The sequence below is a fragment of the Paroedura picta genome, chromosome 1 (genome assembly GCF_049243985.1).
Source record: "Paroedura picta isolate Pp20150507F chromosome 1, Ppicta_v3.0, whole genome shotgun sequence".
Lineage (NCBI taxonomy): Eukaryota > Metazoa > Chordata > Lepidosauria > Squamata > Gekkonidae > Paroedura > Paroedura picta.
In genome coordinates, this window is record NC_135369.1 from 4,455,704 (window position 1) to 4,477,829 (window position 22,126).

Consider the following 22,126-nt stretch of genomic DNA (forward strand, 5'->3'; position numbering starts at 1 on the left):
TGTGGATAGAGATTTGCCTCGTGGTTTTTTTCCCTCCCTTCTCTGTTGTCTTGAAGCCCCCCCCCCCCCTTCAAGAAAAGAAAGCAAGAAATAGGCTCTGCCTGGGCTTCTCTCCCTCCTCCCCTTCTGAGTTTTCCCAATCAAGTGCAGAACACTTTTTTGTTTCAATGGGGAGGGGGGGGGGAAGAGGAAGACCCGAGTTCAAATCAATCTGAATTCAGCAGGATCCACACTGGAAAAAAAACAAAGTAAGTGCAGAATCAGACCAGGGCCTGGGCAGAAGATAGCACGGAGGCTAGACCTTAGTATTGGGAAACGGAAGCTGGACTTTGATTCTCAGTAGGAAATATCATAAAACAGCCCGTGTTGGCAGTGAAACACCCAAAGAGAGAGACAGAGAGACGGAGACAGAGACAGAGAGAGATGGAGAGACAGAGACAGAGAGAGACAGAGAGAGACAGAGAGACGGAGACAGAGACAGAAAGAGACAGAGAGAGATGGAGAGACAGAGACAGAGAGACAGAGACAGAGAGAGACAGAGAGAGACAGAGACGGAGACAGAGACAGGGAGATATTGCAAAGCCCTTCTGTAGCAGGCAAGCTACTGCTGTGGGCAGGATGGAAAGCGGCTTGCAAAGCTGAAGCAGCCCTCTTCTGCCACAAGGTGTTGCTGGAGTTTTGCTCATTTTTTCAGAGAAGCCGAATGTTTTATTGAAAGCAAAAACATGCTCCGGGGAGAGAGAGGGCCTTGACTCAAGAAAGCTGCAGCTGCTCCCGTTGCTTGACTTCCAAAGGTCCCTTTTGTTTTCCCAGGCCCCAGAGAGGAACTCATATATGTTAACTGTGTCTTAACCGGCACCGGCATCCGTGGCCAAGAGCCCGACTACCTGGCGACGGTGGACGTGAATCCGGAATCTCCAACTTATTGCAAGGTTCTGGCCAGAACTCTTTTCCTTGGGGAATGCTTGACTTTGCCCTTCCTCCCCTTGAGTTCCAGGGATGGAGGAAGAGAGGGTAGCAATGAACATGCCCACACCTGGGTGGCCCAGGCCAGCCTGGTCTCATTTGATCTCAACAATTCAGTGTGGGTGGCCCTGGCTAGTCTTTGGATGGAAGACGACCGAGGGAAACCCCGTGAAGCACCCCAAAGAAGCACGACTGTCCTGAATCAGGGCCAGGAACTTTTCAGTCCTGGCCCAGACCTGGTGGAATGAGCTCCTGGGTGAGCTGAGAGCCCTGTGGGAGCTTTCATCATTCCGCAAGGCCTGCAAAATGGAGCTCTTCCGCCAGGTCTACGGCTGAGGCTGGGCCAGTGGGGGAAGATCGATGGGAGTCCCCCTGGTGTTAATCTGCAACTTTGGTTACTTTGTCTGTCCGGCCTCCTTCCTCTAGAGGTAGGGGTAGGGGTTGGGGGTAGGGGGGGAGTTTCCGCCATGCTTTTGGGTTGTTGGTCTACTGCATTGTTTGTCCATTTTAATAGGGTTTTTTTTTTAATTCAGTTTTTATTATTATTTGTTCTTATAAAAAGCATTTACAGAAAAGCAAAGAACAAAAACAGAAAAGCAAAAGACAAAAAAAAAAGTGACCAGCTGATAGGTGTCATCAATACACGTATATCATACTTGATGTAGTCTGATATTATCTTAAGATTTATCAAGCCATGTAGAAATAGTTGGAGTCTCAGTCGCCTTCCAGTGCTTCGCCCACACCAACCGTGCCGCCGTAGTTGCATGGAAGAAGAAGATTCTAGAAGAAGTAGGTAAAGCACTTGGGTGGAAGCTTAGCAGCATAGATTCAGACTTCTCCGTCTAAAGTCCCTCCACAGAAGTGATTAAAAGTTAAACAAAGCTCCCTACTTTTTTACTTGAGGAGCCTGTAAACGATTAAGCGCCAGCTCCTGGAACGAATATGCGTTGCTACAGGTGTTTTCGGGTTTTTAAAAAAGAGGTCTTCAAGGGAAACACGAACACAACAGTTAACTGGCTGTTAAGGGGTGGGAGGAAGCACGAAAAAATATCGCCTCCCCTATTGGGATTTCTGCAAGACCGGAAACTTGTGCGTTATGAGAACAGAGCTAGTGGGAGAGCCTTTTTTCTCTAGAAACGGCTGTGTGCGTTACTGCGATTTGACGCTTTTGCCTGCAGCGCTTTTCAATAGCGTACAGATTTAGCCACATTGCCCTTTGTGCGGAAAGCCCCCTAGTGGCCATTCGGAAACCTTGCGAGACAAAATCCCTACCGACTTTCTAAAAACACCTGGTGGGCAACAGGAAATTTGTTGGGGGGCGGGGGTTTCATAGTGCCCATGGGGACCCCTGAATTGGAGCGCAGCTAACTAGCCATCTTGCTCCACAGGTGCTCCACCGTCTGCCCATGCCGAACATCAATGATGAACTCTTCTGCTCTGGGTGGAACGCCTGTAGCAGCTGTTTCGGGGATACCGCCAAGAAGCGGAACAGGCTGATCCTTCCCTGTTTTGGCTCCTCTCGCATTTATGTGGTGGACACAGGGACTGACCCGAAAAACCCCAGTCTCTACAAGGTATGTCTTTATTGGAGAAGCACAAACCAGCCCTGTGGTGAGGGGGCTGTGGAGCTTGTGGAGGGGACTATGGGAAAGAGAAGGAAGATCTATCCGAGGCTACCAGAAGCACTGAGGGGTGGCAGGTAGGGATGGTGATCTTGCGCCGGTGTACCCTCTCAGCCTATCCTACCTCACAGGGTCGTTGTGAGACTAAACCAGAGGAAGGGAGAAAGATGCTCGTTGCTTGTAATTTCAAGTATAAATTTATCTCTGGATACAGCTGATGCTCAGATTTTTGTTGTTGTTAGGTGCAAAGTCGTGTCCGACCCATCGCGACCCCATGGACAATGATCCTTCAGACCTTCCTGTCCTCTACCCTTCCCCGGAGTCCATTTAAGTTTGCTCAGATTTAGATCCTCCAATAACAGGTTCTCCTGATATAGATAATAAAAACATAAAACCCAACGTTAAATGAACAATTCAGGATGGCAACTGAAGTTTGCCAAATGCAGCCCTAAATGACACCATTTCAGCAGCCACCTAAAGATTGAAAGAGAGGGGGCCTGGTGCCCCTCCCTGGGGAGGTTGTGCCCTAAGTGTGGGGCTGAGAAGGCCCTGCCTTGTGTACCCACCAGATGAGCTTCCTTAATTTGCAGGGCAGTTGGGAGGAACTCTAATTGAGATCTGCATTTCAGGGGAGGAACATCTGGCAGAAGATGGTTCTTCTCGATGGTGCTACTGCACTTGGATCTAGGCCTTCTTCTGTAGACCACCACGACTACCCTCCTGACTACCCTCTTCATAGTTTCAGACTCCTAGATTATGTGGGGGACAAGACCAGGCAACAGTTAAATGTAACTGAACTGAATTTTTTCCTTCCTTCACTTACACAGGTCATTGAACCTGGAGAGGTTTTCAGATGTAACCTGTCTTTCCTACATACCCCTCGCTGCCTGGAGAACGGGGATATCATGATCAGTGCTGCAGGAGACCAATACGGAAATGGAAAAGGTATTTCAAGAAACAGGGTCTCAGCTGTCAGGGGACTAGGCCAGGGGTCCCCAATGTGCTGTCCACTGACAACCTTTTCTGGAGTACCTTGAGAAAGTGGACCTAGCAGGTTTCACAGAATCATAGAATCATATATCATAGAATCATCAATTTTGTGGCTGGCTCCATCTCCTGGGGCTGCGACTCCCTTGCAGCCATGTTGAGGCTGGCTCCACCTCCTGGGCTGTGACTCCCTTGCAGTCTTTTTGAGGCTGGCTCCACCTCCTGGGGATGTAACTCCCTTGAAGCCATTTTGTGGCTGGCTCTACTTCCCAGGGCTGGGACTTCCTTGCAGCCATTTTGTGGCTGGCTCCACCTCCTGACACTATGACTCCCTGGCAGCCATTTTGAGGTTGGCTCCACTTCCTGAGGCTGGGACTGCCTTGAGGCCATTTTGAGGTTGGCTCCACCTCCTGGGGCTGGGACTCCCTTGCAGCCATTTTGTGGCTGGCTCCACCTCCTGGGTCTGTGGCTCCCTTGCAGCCATTTTGTTGCTGTGCTCAACAGGCTGCCTGAGAATTCCAGGCTCAAAAATCCAGGCATCCCTGGGCTAGACAAATGAGAAAGTACTTGGTCAAAAGCGGATCCATCTATCTGTCGCTCAAGTAAAAAAACTAAAAACTCTAGTTCATAAATTATATATGTGTGAATTTTATTTCTTGCTTTTTAAAAATTGGTGCTAATGGGGGGGGAGAAAGGAGAAGAACAGAAAACATGCACAGGAAAGGTCAGCTATACTGAGCCTATACTGAGGCAATTTCCGCACATTTGTAAAAATTTGTAAAAATAGCGTCACGCCTACTGACTGTCGTAGCGCTAAATCATAATACGCCTCCCAGGCCCTCCTCACCTTTTTTCTGCCTTGCCTTTGTCCGACGCCTTTTCGCACATGTCAACCTCAACATCTGCTGCTGGAAATGGCGGAAGAGAGCAATGTGCCTTATATGGATCACGCTTCCGCCTGTCAATCAATCCAGGCAACCAATCCTCTTTTTCTGTACTTTAAAATCATACTTCTCTGTTGAAATGCCTAGGCATGGAATCATAGATGCATAGTGCTTTTTGAACACACACCCCCTCTTGGGATTGCGAGTTTTTAGATACATTTAAAAATTAATATCATTCCTTATTTAAGGGAGGGGGATTTCAAGAGGCACGCTTTGTGTTACAACTTTGAAAAACAAATTCTCGCATCGCCTGCATGCTTGTCCGCTTATTCGTTGCTCCAGGAAGTTAGCCATTATTTAAAAGAAATTCCTGTCCGTGGAAACAAGGGAGACGGAGCCAGGAGCAAGGGTGGGATGAGGCACGCTGGATGTGGGCAACATCATTAGCATGGGCGAGAATATTCAGCTTGCAATCGACTGGCATGCTGCTACATTTAACGGGTGCGGAAATGCCCTCAGATTTCTACTTTGTGGTCTTCAATTTGCCATTCGATGCAAACTTCCTTCTTTTGCTTCAGACCAAAATGGCTCCCCACCTGAAATTGCCCATTATCTGGAGAGCTAATAACCAGTCTGAGTTTCACTACAGGAATTAGTCTATTCAGTTTCCATTAGCTTGTGTCTCTATGTGGGGGGGACCGTATTTCTGAAGCCAAAAGCATTCTGTGGGCTGAATCCTCCCACTCTGCCCAGTTACTTGCTGAGCCTTTCTCTGGTGCAAGAAATCTCCCTCTTACCGAAGACGCCGAGGAGGTCTTCACCCAGAGGAAGGGACCACATTCAGCCACATGGCATCCTCCAGCCATTGGTGAGGCTGGGGGAGGAGGGCCAGCTCGAACCCCTCCCCCAACTGTCCGACAAACAGCGGAAACAGCAGAGGAGCCGGTTGGGGCTGGGGTCTGCTGGGCTCCTGTGATGGGTAGCCCCTTGCTGGCCAGCTGACGGACACTGAAGGGCAGGGGTCCAGGGGAGGGGTTTCCCAATGTGGAAGGCTGTTGATGACAGAACTCATTGGAAGGGATCAATTCACAGAGTCGTCAGAAGTCGGAGGCAACCTGACAGCAGTGAACACTCAGCCTTAATTCAAAAGGACTCCCCATTTTATTGAGGGCTTTGGTCTTGGCTGCTTGGGAGGCTATTTAGGCCATTTAAAGTTCTGATTAATCCCCTGACTGCCGCAGCCTTCCTATCTAGGCAAATGTCCACGTACAGGCAAATAATTGGTTTTGGAGTCTTTCGATTGCCTTTTCACACCACCCCATGGCCAGGCAATCAGGATTGGGTGCACGCTCTTGAGCACGGATCTTGTCCTTCCGCCAGGTGGCTTCCTCCTTCTGGACGGAGAGACCTTTGAGGTGAAGGGGACCTGGGAGAGACCCTCTCAAGGGGCCTCCTTGGGCTACGACTTCTGTTACCAGCCAAAGCACAATGTCCTGGTGAGCACTGAGTTGGGGGCACCGAATTACTTCGTCAACGGGCTAAACCAAGCGGACCTTGGGAAAGGTAAGGCCTCCCTACATGAAAAGGCAGGTCTTCATTTTTACATTGAGCTGGAAGGGGACTCCTGTCGGCTACTCTGTGACGGGATGGACCATTGGCCTGATCCAAGAGATCTTCTCATAAGTTCCTTCAACTCTCTTCCCTTTCTACGCCTCCAGTGACCCCCAGCTCAATGCCCAATGCCTTCCGTTCTCTGCAGTGCAAATCAGCTTATGTCGTTCTCCTACCCTGTTTTACCCACACGACAACCCTGTGAGGCAGGGGAGACTGAGAATGTGTCACTGGCTCAAGGTCACCCAGCTTCAGAGTGGGGATTTGGACTGGACTATGTTGGATCCTAGTCCAGTGCTTTGACCACTGCCCCATGCTGTCTCCTCCCACTCAAGGAATGTCTTGATCAGCACCACCTCCTCTGACTGGCTGGGGCTCCCCAATGCTTCAGGCAGAGTTCCCTTGCCCAAGGACGGCAGCAGGAACCCAAAGAAATATCTGACTGACTGACCCTTCTTTACTCACAGGAAAGCTGTTCCAACTCCTTTATTGGTTTGGTCACCCTCCCTGCCTTTTGTCCAGATCTAGGATGTCCTTTTTGAGCTACGGTGACCAGAGCTGTGCCCTTTGTTGCAAATGAGGACTCACCACCAATCTAGACAGGAACATTATAATATCTGCCACTTTATTTGCAATTCCTTTCCTAATACTTCCTAAAATAGATTTCCCCCTTTTAACCACTGCAGCCCACTGGGTGGGCTTTTTCATTGTGTCGTCCACTGCACCCCCGAGGACCTCTCCCCTCTCAATCTGCATCTTACAACCATTTTATCCAGATGAACTTCCAGTTTCTTCCAGCCTGTCTTGTCCACTATGCTCGATGGCCATGGGTGATGGAGCAAACCGTGGCAAAGGATTGGCTGTTGAGGGTCAGCTGCTTCCAAGGACCAGGAGGATTGTGGGCTGTGATGGGGCCGGAACTGCATCTCAGTAACCGTAAGCCTCCGACCTCCAGTTGATTCAGCTGCTCACCAGTTTCCTTCTCTGTCCACCTGCAGATCGTTATGGCCGTGCACTGAACGTCTGGGACTGGACGCACCGCACCGTTCTCCAGTCGATCGATTTAGGGGCAGATTCTGCTCCCAGTGAAGTCCGGTTCCTGAATGAGCCCTACTCTGATCACGGAATGGTGGCCTGTGCTCTCCAGGGCTCCGTCCATCACTTCTTCAAGGCAGAGGTGAAGGTTGACAACAGTTCTTGCAGGGCAATAGAATTGGCCAGCTGAGTTCTCCTGCCTGAAGCAGAGAGGGTGCGGGTGGACAGTCCCAGTTCCTCAAGTTCCCCAGCACTGAGGATTTCACTGCTGATCATTAAAGAAACTTCAGCCCATAACAGAGGTTCTACAACCGATACAGCAGAGGTCCCCAATGTGGTCTCCATGGGCACTATTGAATCAGAACTATAGAGTTGGATCTCCAGGGTCATCTAGTCCAGGGGTAGTCAACCTGTGGTCCTCCAGATGTCCATGAACTATAATTCCCATGAGCTCCCACCAGCGTTTGCTGGCTGGGGAGCATGGGAATTGTGTTCCATGGACATCTGGAGGACCACAGGTTGACTACCCCGATCTAGTCCAACCCTGCAGAGAAATTCACAACTCCCTGCCCACCCACATTGACCCCAGTTCCATGTCCCGATGATGTCTCACCCAAACAGAATCTCTGGCCAATCCGGCCCCAAATACATTTGTCTCCCAACACCCTGTGATGATCAACATTTCCCTTGGTGTGTGAGGAGGGTCACAAGAGCCAAACCCCAACTCAGTCCCTCCTTCCCACCCAGCACCATCTCACTCTGCGTCATGCAATATGCATCCCTGTGAGAAATGCCAACCATTTTTTTTTTAAGTTCTCAATTTCCTTCTGCAGGATGGAAGCTGGGCAGTAAAAAAAGTGATCCAAATTCCGACCTTGAGCGTGTCAGGATGGATATTACCCGAAATGCCAGGTCCGTCAGAAGTTCCGAATTTGGGCTTGTTCTTGGAGTCTTCCTTCCACCCCTGCTCTTTGCAAGCTGCAGCTGGTTTTAGCAAAGCCTTTCATCAGCTAAGTGGAGGAGACGAGCCAAAGATCAGAGATTTTCTTGCCTTGGCCTCTTTGCTGTACAAGCCATGAGGGATGGTTTGGTTGTAAACTCAGCTTGCCATATACATCTCCCTTGGCTTCGCCTTCCCAACTCAAGTGGGAGTTTTCAGACCTTCCACATGCTGCTGCCCTCCCATTGCCCTCTTTCCAGCCAGTCCCCCAATCTGCTCTGATCGTTCCCGTACCTGCTTTGACGGGCTCCATCTGGCATGCCTTTCACCCCCCCCCCCGTTCCCACATTGGCCCCAGGTCCCTGCTGTCATCCTTCCCTCCTCTTGTGCCACCACTGGGCCTTGGACTGGCTTTTGGAAAGAATTGATAGCAGTGACATTACTATAGCGTTACAACGCTCGAGCGATATAGTAGCTCTCTTTAAAATGCAGTATTTCAGTGGCAAGGGGGGGGAGGAACACCTGCCACATGACAAAGAAAGAGTGTAAGAAGCCCCCCTTGGGATGCTACTGATTATCTCTCTTCCTTCTAGGGCTGCCAAACTCCAGTTGGGGCCTGGCGATCTGCAATTATAACTGAAGTCCAGACTATGGCGATGTGGAGGGAATGGCTGCTGGGGAAGGGGGGGGATTCTGTGGCTTTATATCTCACTGAGGCCCCTGCCTGACCTAAAAAGGCCCTTCCCCAAACTCACCCCCAAATCTTCCAGAATTTCTCAACCCATAGTTGGAAGCCCTACATGTTTCAGCATGGCATTGTGTTCAGAACACAGAGTCAGCACTACCGGTTCCTGTTTTCAGTTCATTTGTTTAAATATTAGATCTTCAATTTTTAAAAACAAGCCCTGCTGAGGGCTGCCCTCCCCACTCATTTCCTAAAAATCCCACCATGAGGGGGGGGGGGTTCCGTTCCTGACCTTGAAATGAAAAGCTGCTAGCAATTTGAATCAAAGAGGAGGCATCAAGGCTCCAATCTTCTTTTCCTCCAGCCATGATCACCAGCATTGCTGTTTCTTCGGACAACCGGTTCCTGTACCTGAATAACTTTACTCAAGGTGACGTCCGTCAATACGACATCACCGACCTTGACAGCCCCAGGCAGGTTGGCCAGGTAAGCTTCTTCATTCAAACTACCCTGAGCCTCCGGGGAGGGCGGTATATAAATGTAATAAATAAAAGTGAAATAAGTGTACTTATCTCTCTGGTGGGGAAGGCAGGCAGGCATGAGAGGTTTCACGTCAGATTTTAATACCGCTGGAGACAAATGACATCCCACGGCTCAGTTGTAGAGCATCTACTTGGCATGCAGAAGGCTCAGTCCCTGGCATTTCCCAGCAACAGGTGGCATGAAACACCTCTGCTTGTGTCCACGGAGACCTGCTGCTGGGCAGAGGAGACAATAATAAACCTCACGGACCAATGGTTTGACTGTGAGAGACTTTGATTTCTAAATAAGTAAACCTAAGTTTATTTATTAAGAAAATGCAAACAATGAAGGCATAGTCAGGACTATAAAGTATAGAATGAACAATATACAGGCTCTTCCCCTCCCTTGGGAACTGAAACCTGGCCCACTTCAAAGGAGTCAAAATATAGAGATAAGCATTTGGCTATCAAGGGACAGGAAGGTCTGGGAACTACAAGCCACTAAAGAAAGGGAGGGGGTAAAGGAATGTGGAAAGGGGGTAAGGAGGCCTAAAACAGTGGCAAGAAATCAACACTGGGGTGTCAAGCAAAAGCATCTGTGTTACTTCATGGCAAAAAAGCCGGGTTAGATCAACACTCTAACAAACAGCAGAATAAACCGGAATGGAAAAATGGCAGAAATAGCTGGGGATGCTGACACTGACACAGTATTTGACAGGTACTTTGGGAGGATGGGGGCTGTGGGTCAAGGGAAGAGCCTCTGCTTGGTATGCAGAAGGTCCCAGGTTCAATCCCTGGCATCTGCAGTTAAAAAGATCAGTCAGTGGGTGATGCAACTTGAGACCCCAGAAAGCCTTTTCCAGACTCCGCAGACAAGGCTGATAAGGTCTGAGTATAAAACAACTTTATAAGTTCATGTTGTGTGTTTACTTGAATCACACGAACACAGGAAGGTGCTCTCTACCGAATCAGATCCATCCATCATGGACCACTGTCGGTATTGTCGACTCAGACTGGCAGCTGGTCTCCACTTATGAGGGAGAGCCGTTCACATCTCCAGCTAGTTGGTCCTTTCTTAAGTGGAGATGCCGGACAAGGGACCTTCACAGAATTCAGCAATGTAATTTGCTGACTCGAACACCTTTTCCTAAGACTCTTCTGGCATTGGGCAGGGTTTTCGTTCTGGGGGAAAGACCTCTGTGAGTGGAATGGATCTGCTGGATCCAACCCCTTTTCAGCATTCTCATTTTCTTCTCTTGCTCACACCTGTTCCTTTGGCTTTTCTTTTTCTTTTCCGCAAGTGCTTTGCTTCCTCCCGTACTCGATTGGATATTGCATCACTGGACGTACAGGTTACTTCCCAGCAGTTTTAAAATGAAGGGAACCAGGGAGTGAGATTCATAATCATTTGCTCTACTGAATCAGATAATCACGACATTTGACAGGCCTGACACTTTGGCTCTTGCCTCTGACCTATCTCTCTCTTTTGGGGCTGGGTGTGTGTGTATCTTTGTGTGTATGCAGGTCTTTCTAGGAGGCAGCGTTGTAAATGGTGGGCCGGTCACCGTCCACAATAAGGAATACACCCAACCTGATCCTTGCGTCATCCAAGTGAGTAAATCACAAACGGAGGGGGAGAGAGTAGGTTGGGTGGTCGAGTTACCAACTTTTCGTTGGGAAGTTCCTTGAGGTTTAAGGATGGAGGCCGGGATTTAGGGAGGGGAAGAACCTCAGACTGATACAATGCTGTCGAGTCAAACCTCCAAAGCTGCTCTTTTATCCAATAGAACTAATTTCTGAGAATGCTCCAGGCCCTACCAGGAGGTTGGTATCCCTAGTGGGTGGACAATATCCCTGCCCCCCCCCCCCTTGTCGTTCTTAAGGTGCTGAGTCTCGGCTACCAGAAGTGAAGAAGGGGAGGTTAACAAGTCCTGGGAGACTCTTTTCTAAATGCATCTGTTGAGCCACCTTTTGGCATTAAAGGCTCTCAGGATAGATTAACGTGCAGAGAAACAAGAAAAATACAGACAGAAGAACTGAAACCAATCAAATGCCGTCAAGAAAATGTCTTTCAGTGCAAATTATTAGCTTTAAATTTCAGACCTGTTTTATCTGACATTAGTATTATAATTATAAATTATAAACTGTGATGAGGTGTGCTGATCCTTTGGGGAAGGGCAGATTATAATTTGGAGAATAATATAAATAAACTGTCTTCTCCTGCCTGCCAAAGGATGAGAGTGAGGCAACCAAGCACACGTCCATAGGAGGATTGTTGAACAATTGTGGGGCTGCCACCAAAAAGGCCTTCTCTCCTCTATCCACCTGTTGAGTTACTTTGTTGCTGGGTCAGTCAAGAGGGTCTCTTCTGGTGATCTTAGATCTTCAGCACGAACTCTGATCTCAGAAGTCCCCCATCCCTCTCCTTTGATATCCCCCCTCCTGAAGTCAAAGCTCATTTATGGTGGCCCCACAGGAGTCTGAAGGTAAGGGGCATCCAGAGGTGGTTTGCCAGTGTGTGCTTCTGTATCATGATCCTATTATTCAGTGCCATGACCCTGGTATTCCTTGGTGGTCTTCCGTCCTCAATTGCCCCTGTTAGTTTCCAACACTGGGCCAATTTGGGCTATCCCAGTGAAGGTTCCCCCTTGATGGGAAGTTTTTACTCCAAAAGTGATTCTCACGGTCCCGGCAACTCCAGCAGGTTCTCAGAGCTGAACGTACAACCATGCAGTCTTTCCTCTTTTTAGCCCTCTAGATCTCTTCAACCTGCCCCCTGTTTCCTCCCTATTTTAGGGAAGGAGAATCTTCGGGGGACCGGCAACACTTCGGCTCAGTTCGGATGACAAGAGACTTTACGTCACCAACGGTCTGTACACTCCTTGGGACAAACAGATTTACCCTGAATTGGTCAGGTAAGAAACTTTCCACCCCCCCAAGAGAGCCAGCTTGGTGTAGTGGTTAGGAGTGAAGACTTCTAATCTGGCGAGCCGGGATTGATTCCCTGCTCCCCCACATGCAGCCAGCTGGGTGACCTTGGGCTCCCCACGGCACTGATCAAGCTGTTCTGACCGGGCAGTGATATCAGCGCTCTCTCAGCCTCACCCACCCCACAGGGTGTCTGTTGTGGGGAGAGGAATAGGAAGGCATTTGTAAGCCGCTTTGAGCCTCCTTCGGGTAGGGAAAAGCGGCATATAAGAACCAACTCTTCTTCTTCTTCTTCTCATCCCTGTGGCTGGCCTTCTGCCTGCTTTGTTCACTGGCTGTTCACCTTGACTTTGTTTCCTTCCTTCTTCAGGGAAGGCTCCGTCATGATGCAGATCGACGTGGACACGGAAAAGGGAGGTCTGACTGTGAACGGCGACTTCCTGGTGGATTTTGGGAACGAACCCTCTGGGCCAGCCCGGGCTCATGACATGCGTTACCCTTGCCCACTGGATAACTTGGCCTAGAGGTGGAGCATGCAGGCCTGTCCCAGTGCTAGCTTTGGGAGAAGGCTGTGGAGAAGGCATGGGGTTCTCTCTACCCATTTGTGCTTTTTTAAAAAAATGTATGTTGTGCTGCTTGGTGGCATGGGAGATTTTTTAGGTTTTCTTACTGTAGATTCATGGAGTTTGGAGGCCAAACATGGAGGAAATGGAGTTTGGGGGAGGTAGGAAGCTCAGTGGGGATGTGATGTCACTCTAGGACTTTTATTTCCCCTAGACTCAATGGTATACCATAGAGTCCGCACACCAAAGCTGCCATTTCTTCCTGGGGAACTGAAAAAGAGCTGGGTTTTTTATACCGCTCTTATCACTACCCAAAAGAGTCCCCAGGAGACTCATAGCCAGAAAGATTTTTTTTGTTGTTGTTGGAGGGGTTAATTTTGGGGTGAGGGGGCAGATAATTTAGCACAGTGGAGAGCAGCTCATTATGTTTCCGTACATGTTATGTACGCATTATTCTGTGTCTGATTTATGTTGGCATAATGCAAAATACAAGCAAAGAAAAAAAATGTTAGGCCATTGTACAGCTCCTCATACACAATAATGTGTCTAATTTGAACATGAAGGCTTTTAAGAGAGCCAACTTTGCTACCACGAACACCCAGTCAACACAATTACCGGACCTAACAACAATAGCAACCACACAAGACTTTCTCAACTCTTTTACCGCTGAGAAACCCACAAAACATTCTTTAAGCTTAGAGAAACCCCAGAAGTGGCACGTGGAATATGGCAGGAAACCATGCCCACCCAGGGCGCCTCCCCTTCCCACCCCCTCCAGGCCTCTCATTGGCCACTTTGGGGGGCAGGTGGGCTGACGTCTCCATAGAGGGTTATATCACATTCTAAATGTTTAACAAATTTTTAAAATTTAATTAATAATAATCAATGAACCCTCCAATGTGGAAACTCCTTCCTGTAAGAGAAAGTCTGAACTGCAGCATCCCTGGGTTAGAATCACAGAATTGTAGAATCATAGAGTTGGAAGGGGCCATACAGGCCATCTAGTCCAACCCCCTGCTCAATGCAGGATCAGCCCAAAGCATCCTAAAGCATCCAAGAAATGTGTGTATCCAACCTTTGCTTGAAGACTGCCAGTGAGGGGGAGCTCACCATCTTGTGATTTTGATGTGTTGCCCCTGTTGATACAGCCCAAAATGGCGTTTGTCTTTTTTACCACTGCATCACACTGCCTGCTCATGTTTAGTTTACAATCCACAAGTATCCCAAGGTCTCGTTCACACACAGTGTTATCTAGAAGCGTATCCCCCATCCAGTAGGCATGCTTTTCATTTTTCTGACCCAGATGCAGAACTTTACACTTATCTTTATTAAATTGCATCTTGTTCTCATTTGTCTATTTTTCCATTGTGTTCAGATCTTGTTGAACTCTGTCTCTATCTTCCGGAGTATTTGCCAGTCCTCCCAATTAGGTGTCATCTGCGAACTTGATGAGTAGTCCCTCCACCCCCTTATCTAGATCATTAATAAATATTTTAAAAAGTACCGGGCCAAGCACCGAGCCCTGAGGTACCCCGCTACTCACCTCTCTCCAGTCTGATGAAACACCATTGACAACAACTCTTTGAGTGCGGTTCTCTAACCAATTCCCTATCCACCTAACTATCTGAAAATCCAGATTGCAGTCCTTCAACCTATCCATCAGAACATCATGGGGAACCTTATCAAAAGCTTTACTAAAATCCAAGTAAATGACATCAACTGAATTTCCATGATCTTTTCATCTTTTGATTGTGGAATGTTATAATTTGCTGTTCTTCTCCTCAGCTTCCAGGAATGGGCAAAAATGAGCAGGTCCTGATCTCAATCAGTTTCAAATGCTAAGCAAGGTCAGCCCAGGCAAGCATTTAGATAGGAGGACATATATTAAGTCTGAGGTAGCTATGCAGAGGCAGGCAATGGGAAACCACCTCTGAACATCTCTTGACCTGGGTAGTCCAAGCTAGCTCAATCTCATCAGCTACGGGAAGCTAAGCAAGGCTGGCCCTGGTGAGTCCAGGGTTGTCTCTTTCCTGGGAAAACCCTTTCCTGGGAAAACGGGCAAATACTCCGGAAGATAGAGACAGTTCAACGAGATCTGAACACAATGGAAAAATGGGCAAATGAGAACAAGATGCAATTTAATAAAGATAAGTGTAAAGTTCTGCATCTGGGTCAGAAAAATGAAAAGCATGCCTACTGGATGGGGGATACGCTTCTAGGTAGCACTGTGTGTGAACGAGACCTTGGGGTACTTGTGGATTGTAAACTAAACATCAGCAGGCAGTGTGATGCAGCTGTAAAAAATGCAAATGCCATTTTGGGCTGTATCAACAGGGCATCACATCAAAATCACAAGATGTCATAGTCCCATTGTATACGGCACTGGTCAGACCACACTTGGAGTACTGTGTGCAGTTTTGGAGGCCTCACTTCAAGAATGACGTAGATAAAATTGAAAGGGTACAGAGGAGAGCGACGAGGATGATCTGGGGCCAAGGGACCAAGCCCTGTGAAGATAGGTTGAGGGACTTGGGAATGTTCAGCCTGGAGAAAAGGAGGTTGAGAGGGGACATGATAGCCCTCTTTAAGTATTTGAAAGGTTGTCACATGGAGGAGGGCAGGACACTGTTTCTGCTGGCTGCAGAGGAGAGGACACGCAGTAATGGGTTTAAACTTCAAGTACAACGATATAGGCTAGATATCAGGAAAAAATGTTCACAGTCAGAGTAGTTCAGCAGTGGAATAGGCTGCCTAAGGAGGTGGTGAGCTCCCCCTCACTGGCAGTCTTCAAGCAAAGGTTGGATACACACTTTTCTTGGATGCTTTAGGATGCTTAGGGCTGATCCTGCGTTGAGCAGGAGGTTGGACTAGATGGCCTGTATGGCCCCTTCCAACTCTGTTTTTCTATGAAGAGTGACCAGATGTCAGTGGCAACTTGACATCATTTTCCACCACCATCGACAAACATCATGAATCTCCTTGGTGGGTCAGAGGATCTACTCTGTTCTCACAAGGATGTCCCTTTAGACCAGTGGTTCTTAGCCTGGGGATCCAAACCCCTTTGGGGGTTGAACGACCCTTTAACAGAGGTCGCAGCAGGTCTAGCAGCTTGGTCGGGGAGGCACCATCTACACAACAGCCTTGCAGGATAGATTGAGATCGAGAATTCTTCAATCTGGAGCAGTGGAAAAGAGCGAGATTAGCATGGTGAGGCAAGAGGCAGAACTAAACTGAAACCCCCCATTAAAAAAAACCGATTTAAGTACAATCATGAACAATGGATCTTCACACCATTGGTCAGTTTTGGTTTAATTTCTGTGAAAGAACCCTTGCATAATTTCATGGTTGGGGATCACCACAACATGAGGAACTGGATTAAACGGTTGTGGCATTAGGAAGGTTGAGAACCACTGCTTTAGACAAACAAGGTCTAAAGTGGTTGGTGTGGGCTGTTCTCAGTGTTTGGACATCCTTAGTGGGAACATGGAGGTTCTGTTGAACTTCCAGAGCCAATACTCTTTAATTCAACAGATCCCTCTTCAAAACCATGAAAGCCAAGGCCAACGGGGACTCTAGAATCATAAAATCACAGAATCATAGAGTTGGAAGGGGCCATACAGGCCATCTAGTCCAACCCCCTGCTCAACGCAGGATCACCCCAAAGCATCCTCTAGAGATGGTGGTGCTTATGGCACCTTATGGCAAACATGGGGGGATTTCTAGACAAGAAATGTTGAGAGACATTTGGCCATTGCCTGCCTCTGCATAGAAACCCTGGACTTTTGGGTGGCATAAGGAGAGGAAACGGTGAAGAAAATAAGAACAAGAGGCTTATCAGTGGCTACAAGGCATAACTAAAGGGAACCTTCACATTCATGGTCAGACATCCTTGAAATCCCAGTGCCTGGAGGCAAAGTCATAGGAAGACCTTGGCCTTTATCCCTTATCGTCAGTTGTCCAGAGGGACTGGTGGGCTTCTTCTGCATGTACTAGGTGGACCACTGGTCTGATCCAGCGGGGCTCTTCTGATGTTCTTATGAAGGCCTCGGCCTCTCTGCCTGCTGTTGGCTCTCCAGAGGAACTAGATGGCCACTCGGTGAGACAGGATGCTGGATTAGATGGACCACTGGGCTGATCCAACAATGCTCTTCCGATGTTCATGTTCATGAACCTTTTAGACTTTTCCAGATGTGAGGAGATTGGTCTTGATTTTATGTGGCCTTCGATTGTCCAACGGAGAGTAGATCCATGGGATTTTGAGCAGTTCTGACATTCTTTTTATTATTGCTTGCTTGATTAGATGTATTAGCTTCTACTCTCGGGCCAGAGCTCCAAGGCCCTGATTAAGCGCTCTTCCCACCCCCCACCACCACCCCCCCATTGGCTTTGAGCCCACGGAGCATCTCCTGAGGGCAGCCTTTTGATTCTGCTGTTTGAAGACTTTCTTAAGAAACATCTGGCTTTCCCCCAAACCACAACTCCCAGAACAAGTTGGGCAGGACCGTGATACGAGGGCCTCAAGCGATGACTTGGCTGGCAGCAGCTGGTCTAATGAAGTTACATGTGAGGAGCCAGAGGGGGTTGATGAGACAAGATAAAAACATAATGGGAGCTGTAATAGGCAAAACCTCTCTGAGAAAGCAGAATGCCAGCCTCCAAGTTCCATCATTCCGTCTTTATTAGAAGAGGTTGATGTGAACCAATATGATATCACAAGATGTCATAGTCCCATTGTATACGGCACTGGTCAGACCACACTTGGAGTACTGTGTGCAGTTCTGGAGGCCTCACTTCAAGAAGGACGTGGATAAAATTGAAAGGGTACAGAGGAGAGGGACGAGGATGATCTGGGGCCAAGGGACCAAGCCCTATGAAGATAGGTTGAGGGACTTGGGAATGTTCAGCCTGGAGAAAAGGAGGTTGAGAGGGGACATGATAGCCCTCTTTAAGTATTTGAAAGGTTGTCAGTTGGAGGAGGGCAGGATGCTGTTTCTGCTGGCTGCAGAGGAAAGGACATGCAGTAAGGGGTTTTAACTTCAAGTACAACGATATAGGCTAGATATCAGGAAAAAGTTTTTCACAGTCAGAGTAGTTCAGCAGTGGAATAGGCGGCCTAAGGAGGTGGTGAGCTCCCCCTCACTGGCAGTCTTCAAGCAAAGGTTGGATACACACTTTTCTTGGATGCTTTAGGATGCTTAGGGCTGATCCTGCGTTGAGCAGGGGGTTGGACTAGATGGCCTGTATGGCCCCTTCCAACTCTATGATTCTATGATTCTATGATTCTATGAACCAGAATGCTGTCCGGATTGCCTCTTGTTTTCGGATAACTACTTTCCTCGGTAGCTCCCAACACTTATTTCTAAACAATATGATCATTGGTTCAGCCGGTGCTTCGTCATCTGCACTGGTTACCAGTCTGTCTCCGCGTCAAGTTCAATTGGTACTGACCTTTAAGGCCATAAGCCGTCTGGATCCCACTTACCTGCAGGACCGCTTGGTTGCTTATGCCTCCTTCAGGGCTCTTTGCTCTGCAGGTATGAATCTACTGGTTGTCCTGAGCCCCTGGGATGTTCACCTGGCCTCAACCAGGGTCAGGGCCTTTTCGGTCCTGGCTCCAACCTGGTGGAGTGAGCTCCCGGAAGAGCTGAGGGCCCTGCTGGAGTTGTCAGGGCCTACAAGACGGAGCTCTTCTGCCAGGTGTATGGTTGAGGCCAACGTAGAGTCCTAGTATTCCCCCTATCTCCCTCCCCCCCTCCCCCAAGGTCCAGCAGGATATGCCACCTCATTCCTAGTGGAAGAAGACTTGGCCTCTGGCTAAACAAGAAGGGATGAGATCGGGAGTAATTAAAAGGTTCATTTGACCTTTGTTGTAAGGGATGATTTTATAGGGTTTTATTGTATTTTAAAGAGCCTCTTGTGGCGCAGAGTGGTAAGGCAGCAGACATGCAGTCTGAAAGCTCTGCCCATGAGGCTGGGAGTTCAATCCCAGCAGCCGGCTCAAGGTTGACTCAGCCTTCCATCCTTCCGACATCGGTAAAATGAGGTCCCAGCTTGCTTGCTGGGGGGTAAACGGTAATGACTGGGGAAGGCACTGGCAAACCACCCCGTATTGAGTCTGCCAAGAAAACGCTGGAGGGCGTCACCCCGAGGGTCAGACAAGACTCGGTGCTTGCACAGGGGATACCTTTACCTTTACCTATTGTATTTTAATGTTTCATTCCTGTGAGCCGCCACAAGACCATGTAGGATCCCAAGTAGCGACGGCCTTTGTTGCTACTAGCGATCCTCCAGTTACCACTCAAACCGACGGCCATATTGATATGCAAAAGTGTTGCATACTAATGTAGAAAGACATATTATGAGATATAAATTCATTGATTAGAAAGAAGTGTTGGGAGCTATTGAGGAAAGCCATCCACGTCAGCTTTTTTCTTCTCCAGTGTGTCTAGCGGCTGGTGGGTCTTCCGTTTCTGCTTTAGCTTCAAAGTCTTACAAATGATCTCCAGATGAAAGGGATCAGTTTACCAAGGGCATCGAATCTCATTGAAGCCCAAGTCCCTCTCCATAATTTGCCTTCCTGAGGCTCCCCTCCCAAGTTATCCAGGAATTTCCCACCCACAGCTGCCAACCCACAGCTGCCAAAAAGGGTGCCACATGGAGGATGGAGCAGAGTTGTTCTCTCTTGCCCCAGAGGGGCAGATCAGAATGAATGGGATGAAATTAATTCAAAAGAAATTCCATCTAAACCTCCAGAAGAAGTTCCTGACAGTCAGAGTGGTTCCTCAGTGGAACAGGCTTCCTCGGGAGGTGGTGGGTTCTCCATCTTTGGAGATTTTTAAGCAGAGGCTGGAGAGCCATCTGACGGAGAGGCTGATTCTGTGAAGGCTCAAGGGGGTGGCAGGTGACAGTGGATGAGCGAGAGGGTTGTGAGTGTCCTGCATAGTGCAGGGGGTTGGATTAGATGACCCATGAGGTCCCTTCCGATTCTATGATTCTATTATTCTAACCGTATTTAGGGAACTCACAAGGTTATGTGGTTCGTAAAATGGATGTCTTTTAATAAGGACTGGAATGTAGCCAATGCCATGTTAATTGTAGAAAAGAAGGTTGCTCTTTATACTCCACTTTTCACTGTCCAAGGGAGTCTCAAAGCGGCTTACAATTACCTTCCCTTCCCTTGTTCCTGTGATTCCATTCTGGCGCACTGCAGAAAAGTCAGTGTGTAGCATCCAATTAAGAAGACAAAGAGTTGGTCTTTATATGCCGCTTTTCTCTTCCAGTATAGCTTCCATGGAAAAATGGAAAATTGGGCAAATGAGAACAAGATGCAATTTGATAAAGATAAGTCTAAAGTTCTGCATCTGGGTCAGAAAAATGAAAAGCATGCCTACTGGATGGGGGATATGTTTCTAGGTAACACTGTGTGTGAACGAGACTTTGGGGTACTTGTGGATTGTAAACTAAACATGAGCAGGCAGTGTGATGCATCGGTAAAAAAGGCAAATGCCATTTTGGGCTGTATCAACAGGGCATCACATCAAAATCACAAGATGTCATAGTCCCATTGTATACGGCACTGGTCAGACCACACCTGGAGTACTGTGTGCAGTTCTGGAGGCCTCACTTCAAGAAGGACTTGGATAAAATTGAAAGGGTACAGAGGAGAGCGATGAGGATGATCTGGGGCCAAGGGAGCAAGCCCTATGAAGATAGGTTGAGGGACTTGGGAATGTTCAGCCTGGAGAAAAGGAGGTTGAGAGGGGACATGATAGCCCTCTTTAAGTATTTGAAAGGTTGTCACTTGGAGGAGGGCAGGATGCTGTTTCTGTTGGCTGCAGAGGAGAGGACACACAGTAATGGGTTTAAACTTCAAGTACAACGCTATAGGCTAGATATCCGGAAAAAAAATTCACAACCAGAGTAGTTCAGCAGTGGAATCGGCTGCCTAAGGAGGTGGTGAGCTCCCCCTCACTGGAAGTCTTCAAGCAAAGGTTGGATACACACTTTTCTTGGATGCTTTAGGATGCTTAGGGCTAATCCTGCGCTGAGCAGGGGGTTGGACTAGATGGCCTGTGTGGCCCCTTCCAACTCTATGATTCTATGATTCTATGATTCTAGGACCCTGTTCTCTGACTTCCCCCAAGTTTCAAGAAGATGGGACTAGGGGGTCCAATCCTAGGGCTTCCAAGGAGGGCGCCCCATCCAACCTCTATTATATCCTATGATGAGAAAAAAAACAGACTCTCTGTTCTCATCATAAAGTCTCATCATAGAAAGTTGTGGCCCAACTCTCAATTACTCTTGGGGTTTCTGTGGGTGGGGTGGGGGTGCTGGCAGTGCATGCTGAGCAAAGTGACATTTCCTGAACTTGTCAAGAATCACCCAAACATAATGCCAGGTCAGGCGTTTTGATCGTTGTGGTGGCAATAGATTGCATAAAAGATAAAAAGAAAATTAGCCTGACTCTCCCCAGGGCTGTGTACAGGATAAGTAGACCGCAGCTATCTCTGTTTGTAAGCTATTGTCTTATTAGTGTCTTGCTGCTATGCTTATGTGGTGTAGAACCTGCTTTGCATGCAGAAGGCTCTTCATTGAGTACCTGCCATTGACTTGCACGGGTGACCATGGGCCAGTCACCGTCCTGTTAGAGCTGTTCCCACAGAGCAGTTAGAATCCTAGAATCCTAGAGTTGGAAGGGGCCATACAGGCCATCTAGTCCACCCCCCTGCTCAACGCAGGATCAGCCCTAAGCATCCTAAAGCGTCCAAGAAAAGAGTGTATCCAACCTTTGCTTGAAGACTGCCAGTGAGGGGGAGCTCACCACCTCCTTAGGCAGCCTATTCCACTGCTGAACTACTCTGACTGTGAAAAACTTTTTCCTGATATCTAGCCTATATCGTTGTACTTGAAGTTTAAACCCATTACTGCGTGTCCTCTCCTCTGCAGCCAACAGAAAGAGCATCCTGCCCTCCTCCAAATGACAACCTTTCAAATACTTAAAGAGGGCTATCATGTCCCCTCTCAACCTCCTTTTCTCCAGGCTGAACATTCCCAAGTCCCTCAACATATCTTCATAGGGCTTGGTCCCTTGGCCCCAGATCATCTTCGTCGCTCTCCTCTGTACCCTTTCAATTTTATCGATGTCCTTCTTTAAGTGAGGCCACCAGAACTGCACACAGTACTCCAGGTGTGGTCTGACCAGTGCCGTATACAACGGGACTATGACATCTTGTGATGGCTCTCAGTTCTCTCAGAGCTCTCTCAGCCCCACCTACCTCATAGGGTGTCTGTTGTGGGGAGAGGAAGGGAAGTTATCTTGGCTTATCTAGGCTTATCGTGTGTGTCTGTGTGTATACACAAAATAAGCCTATTGGTATGACCTTT

The 22,126-nt window shown here is 48.3% G+C and overlaps 2 protein-coding genes across 4 annotated transcripts in view; both read left to right on the top strand.

Annotated features, from left to right (window-relative positions):
* The window catches only part of LOC143829396 (methanethiol oxidase-like), a 29,583-nt gene that overhangs the window by 6,028 nt on the left and 1,429 nt on the right, over nucleotides 1-22,126 (top strand). The window contains exons 3-13 of one of the 3 annotated variants that reach the window (XM_077320208.1): nucleotides 814-932; nucleotides 2,355-2,540; nucleotides 3,416-3,533; nucleotides 5,840-6,022; nucleotides 7,069-7,247; nucleotides 7,939-8,017; nucleotides 9,095-9,216; nucleotides 10,776-10,862; nucleotides 12,048-12,166; nucleotides 12,550-12,705; nucleotides 20,023-20,342. In XM_077320208.1, the coding sequence (XP_077176323.1) occupies nucleotides 814-932; nucleotides 2,355-2,540; nucleotides 3,416-3,533; nucleotides 5,840-6,022; nucleotides 7,069-7,247; nucleotides 7,939-8,017; nucleotides 9,095-9,216; nucleotides 10,776-10,862; nucleotides 12,048-12,166; nucleotides 12,550-12,703 (1,346 nt within the window). In that variant the 3' untranslated portion in view covers nucleotides 12,704-12,705; nucleotides 20,023-20,342. Of the gene's footprint in view, nucleotides 1-813; nucleotides 933-2,354; nucleotides 2,541-3,415; nucleotides 3,534-5,839; nucleotides 6,023-7,068; nucleotides 7,248-7,938; nucleotides 8,018-9,094; nucleotides 9,217-10,775; nucleotides 10,863-12,047; nucleotides 12,167-12,549; nucleotides 13,338-20,022; nucleotides 20,343-22,126 lie in introns of those variants that run through there. The other 2 variants (XM_077320218.1, XM_077320199.1) reach the window with 2 other exon arrangements.
* LOC143829388 (methanethiol oxidase-like) overlaps nucleotides 12,586-22,126 on the top strand; it is a 45,007-nt gene continuing 35,466 nt past the window's right edge. Inside the window, exon 1 of the mRNA XM_077320187.1 lies at nucleotides 12,586-12,705. The gene's annotated coding sequence lies outside the window, so the exon portion shown is untranslated. The remainder of the gene's footprint in view (nucleotides 12,706-22,126) is intronic.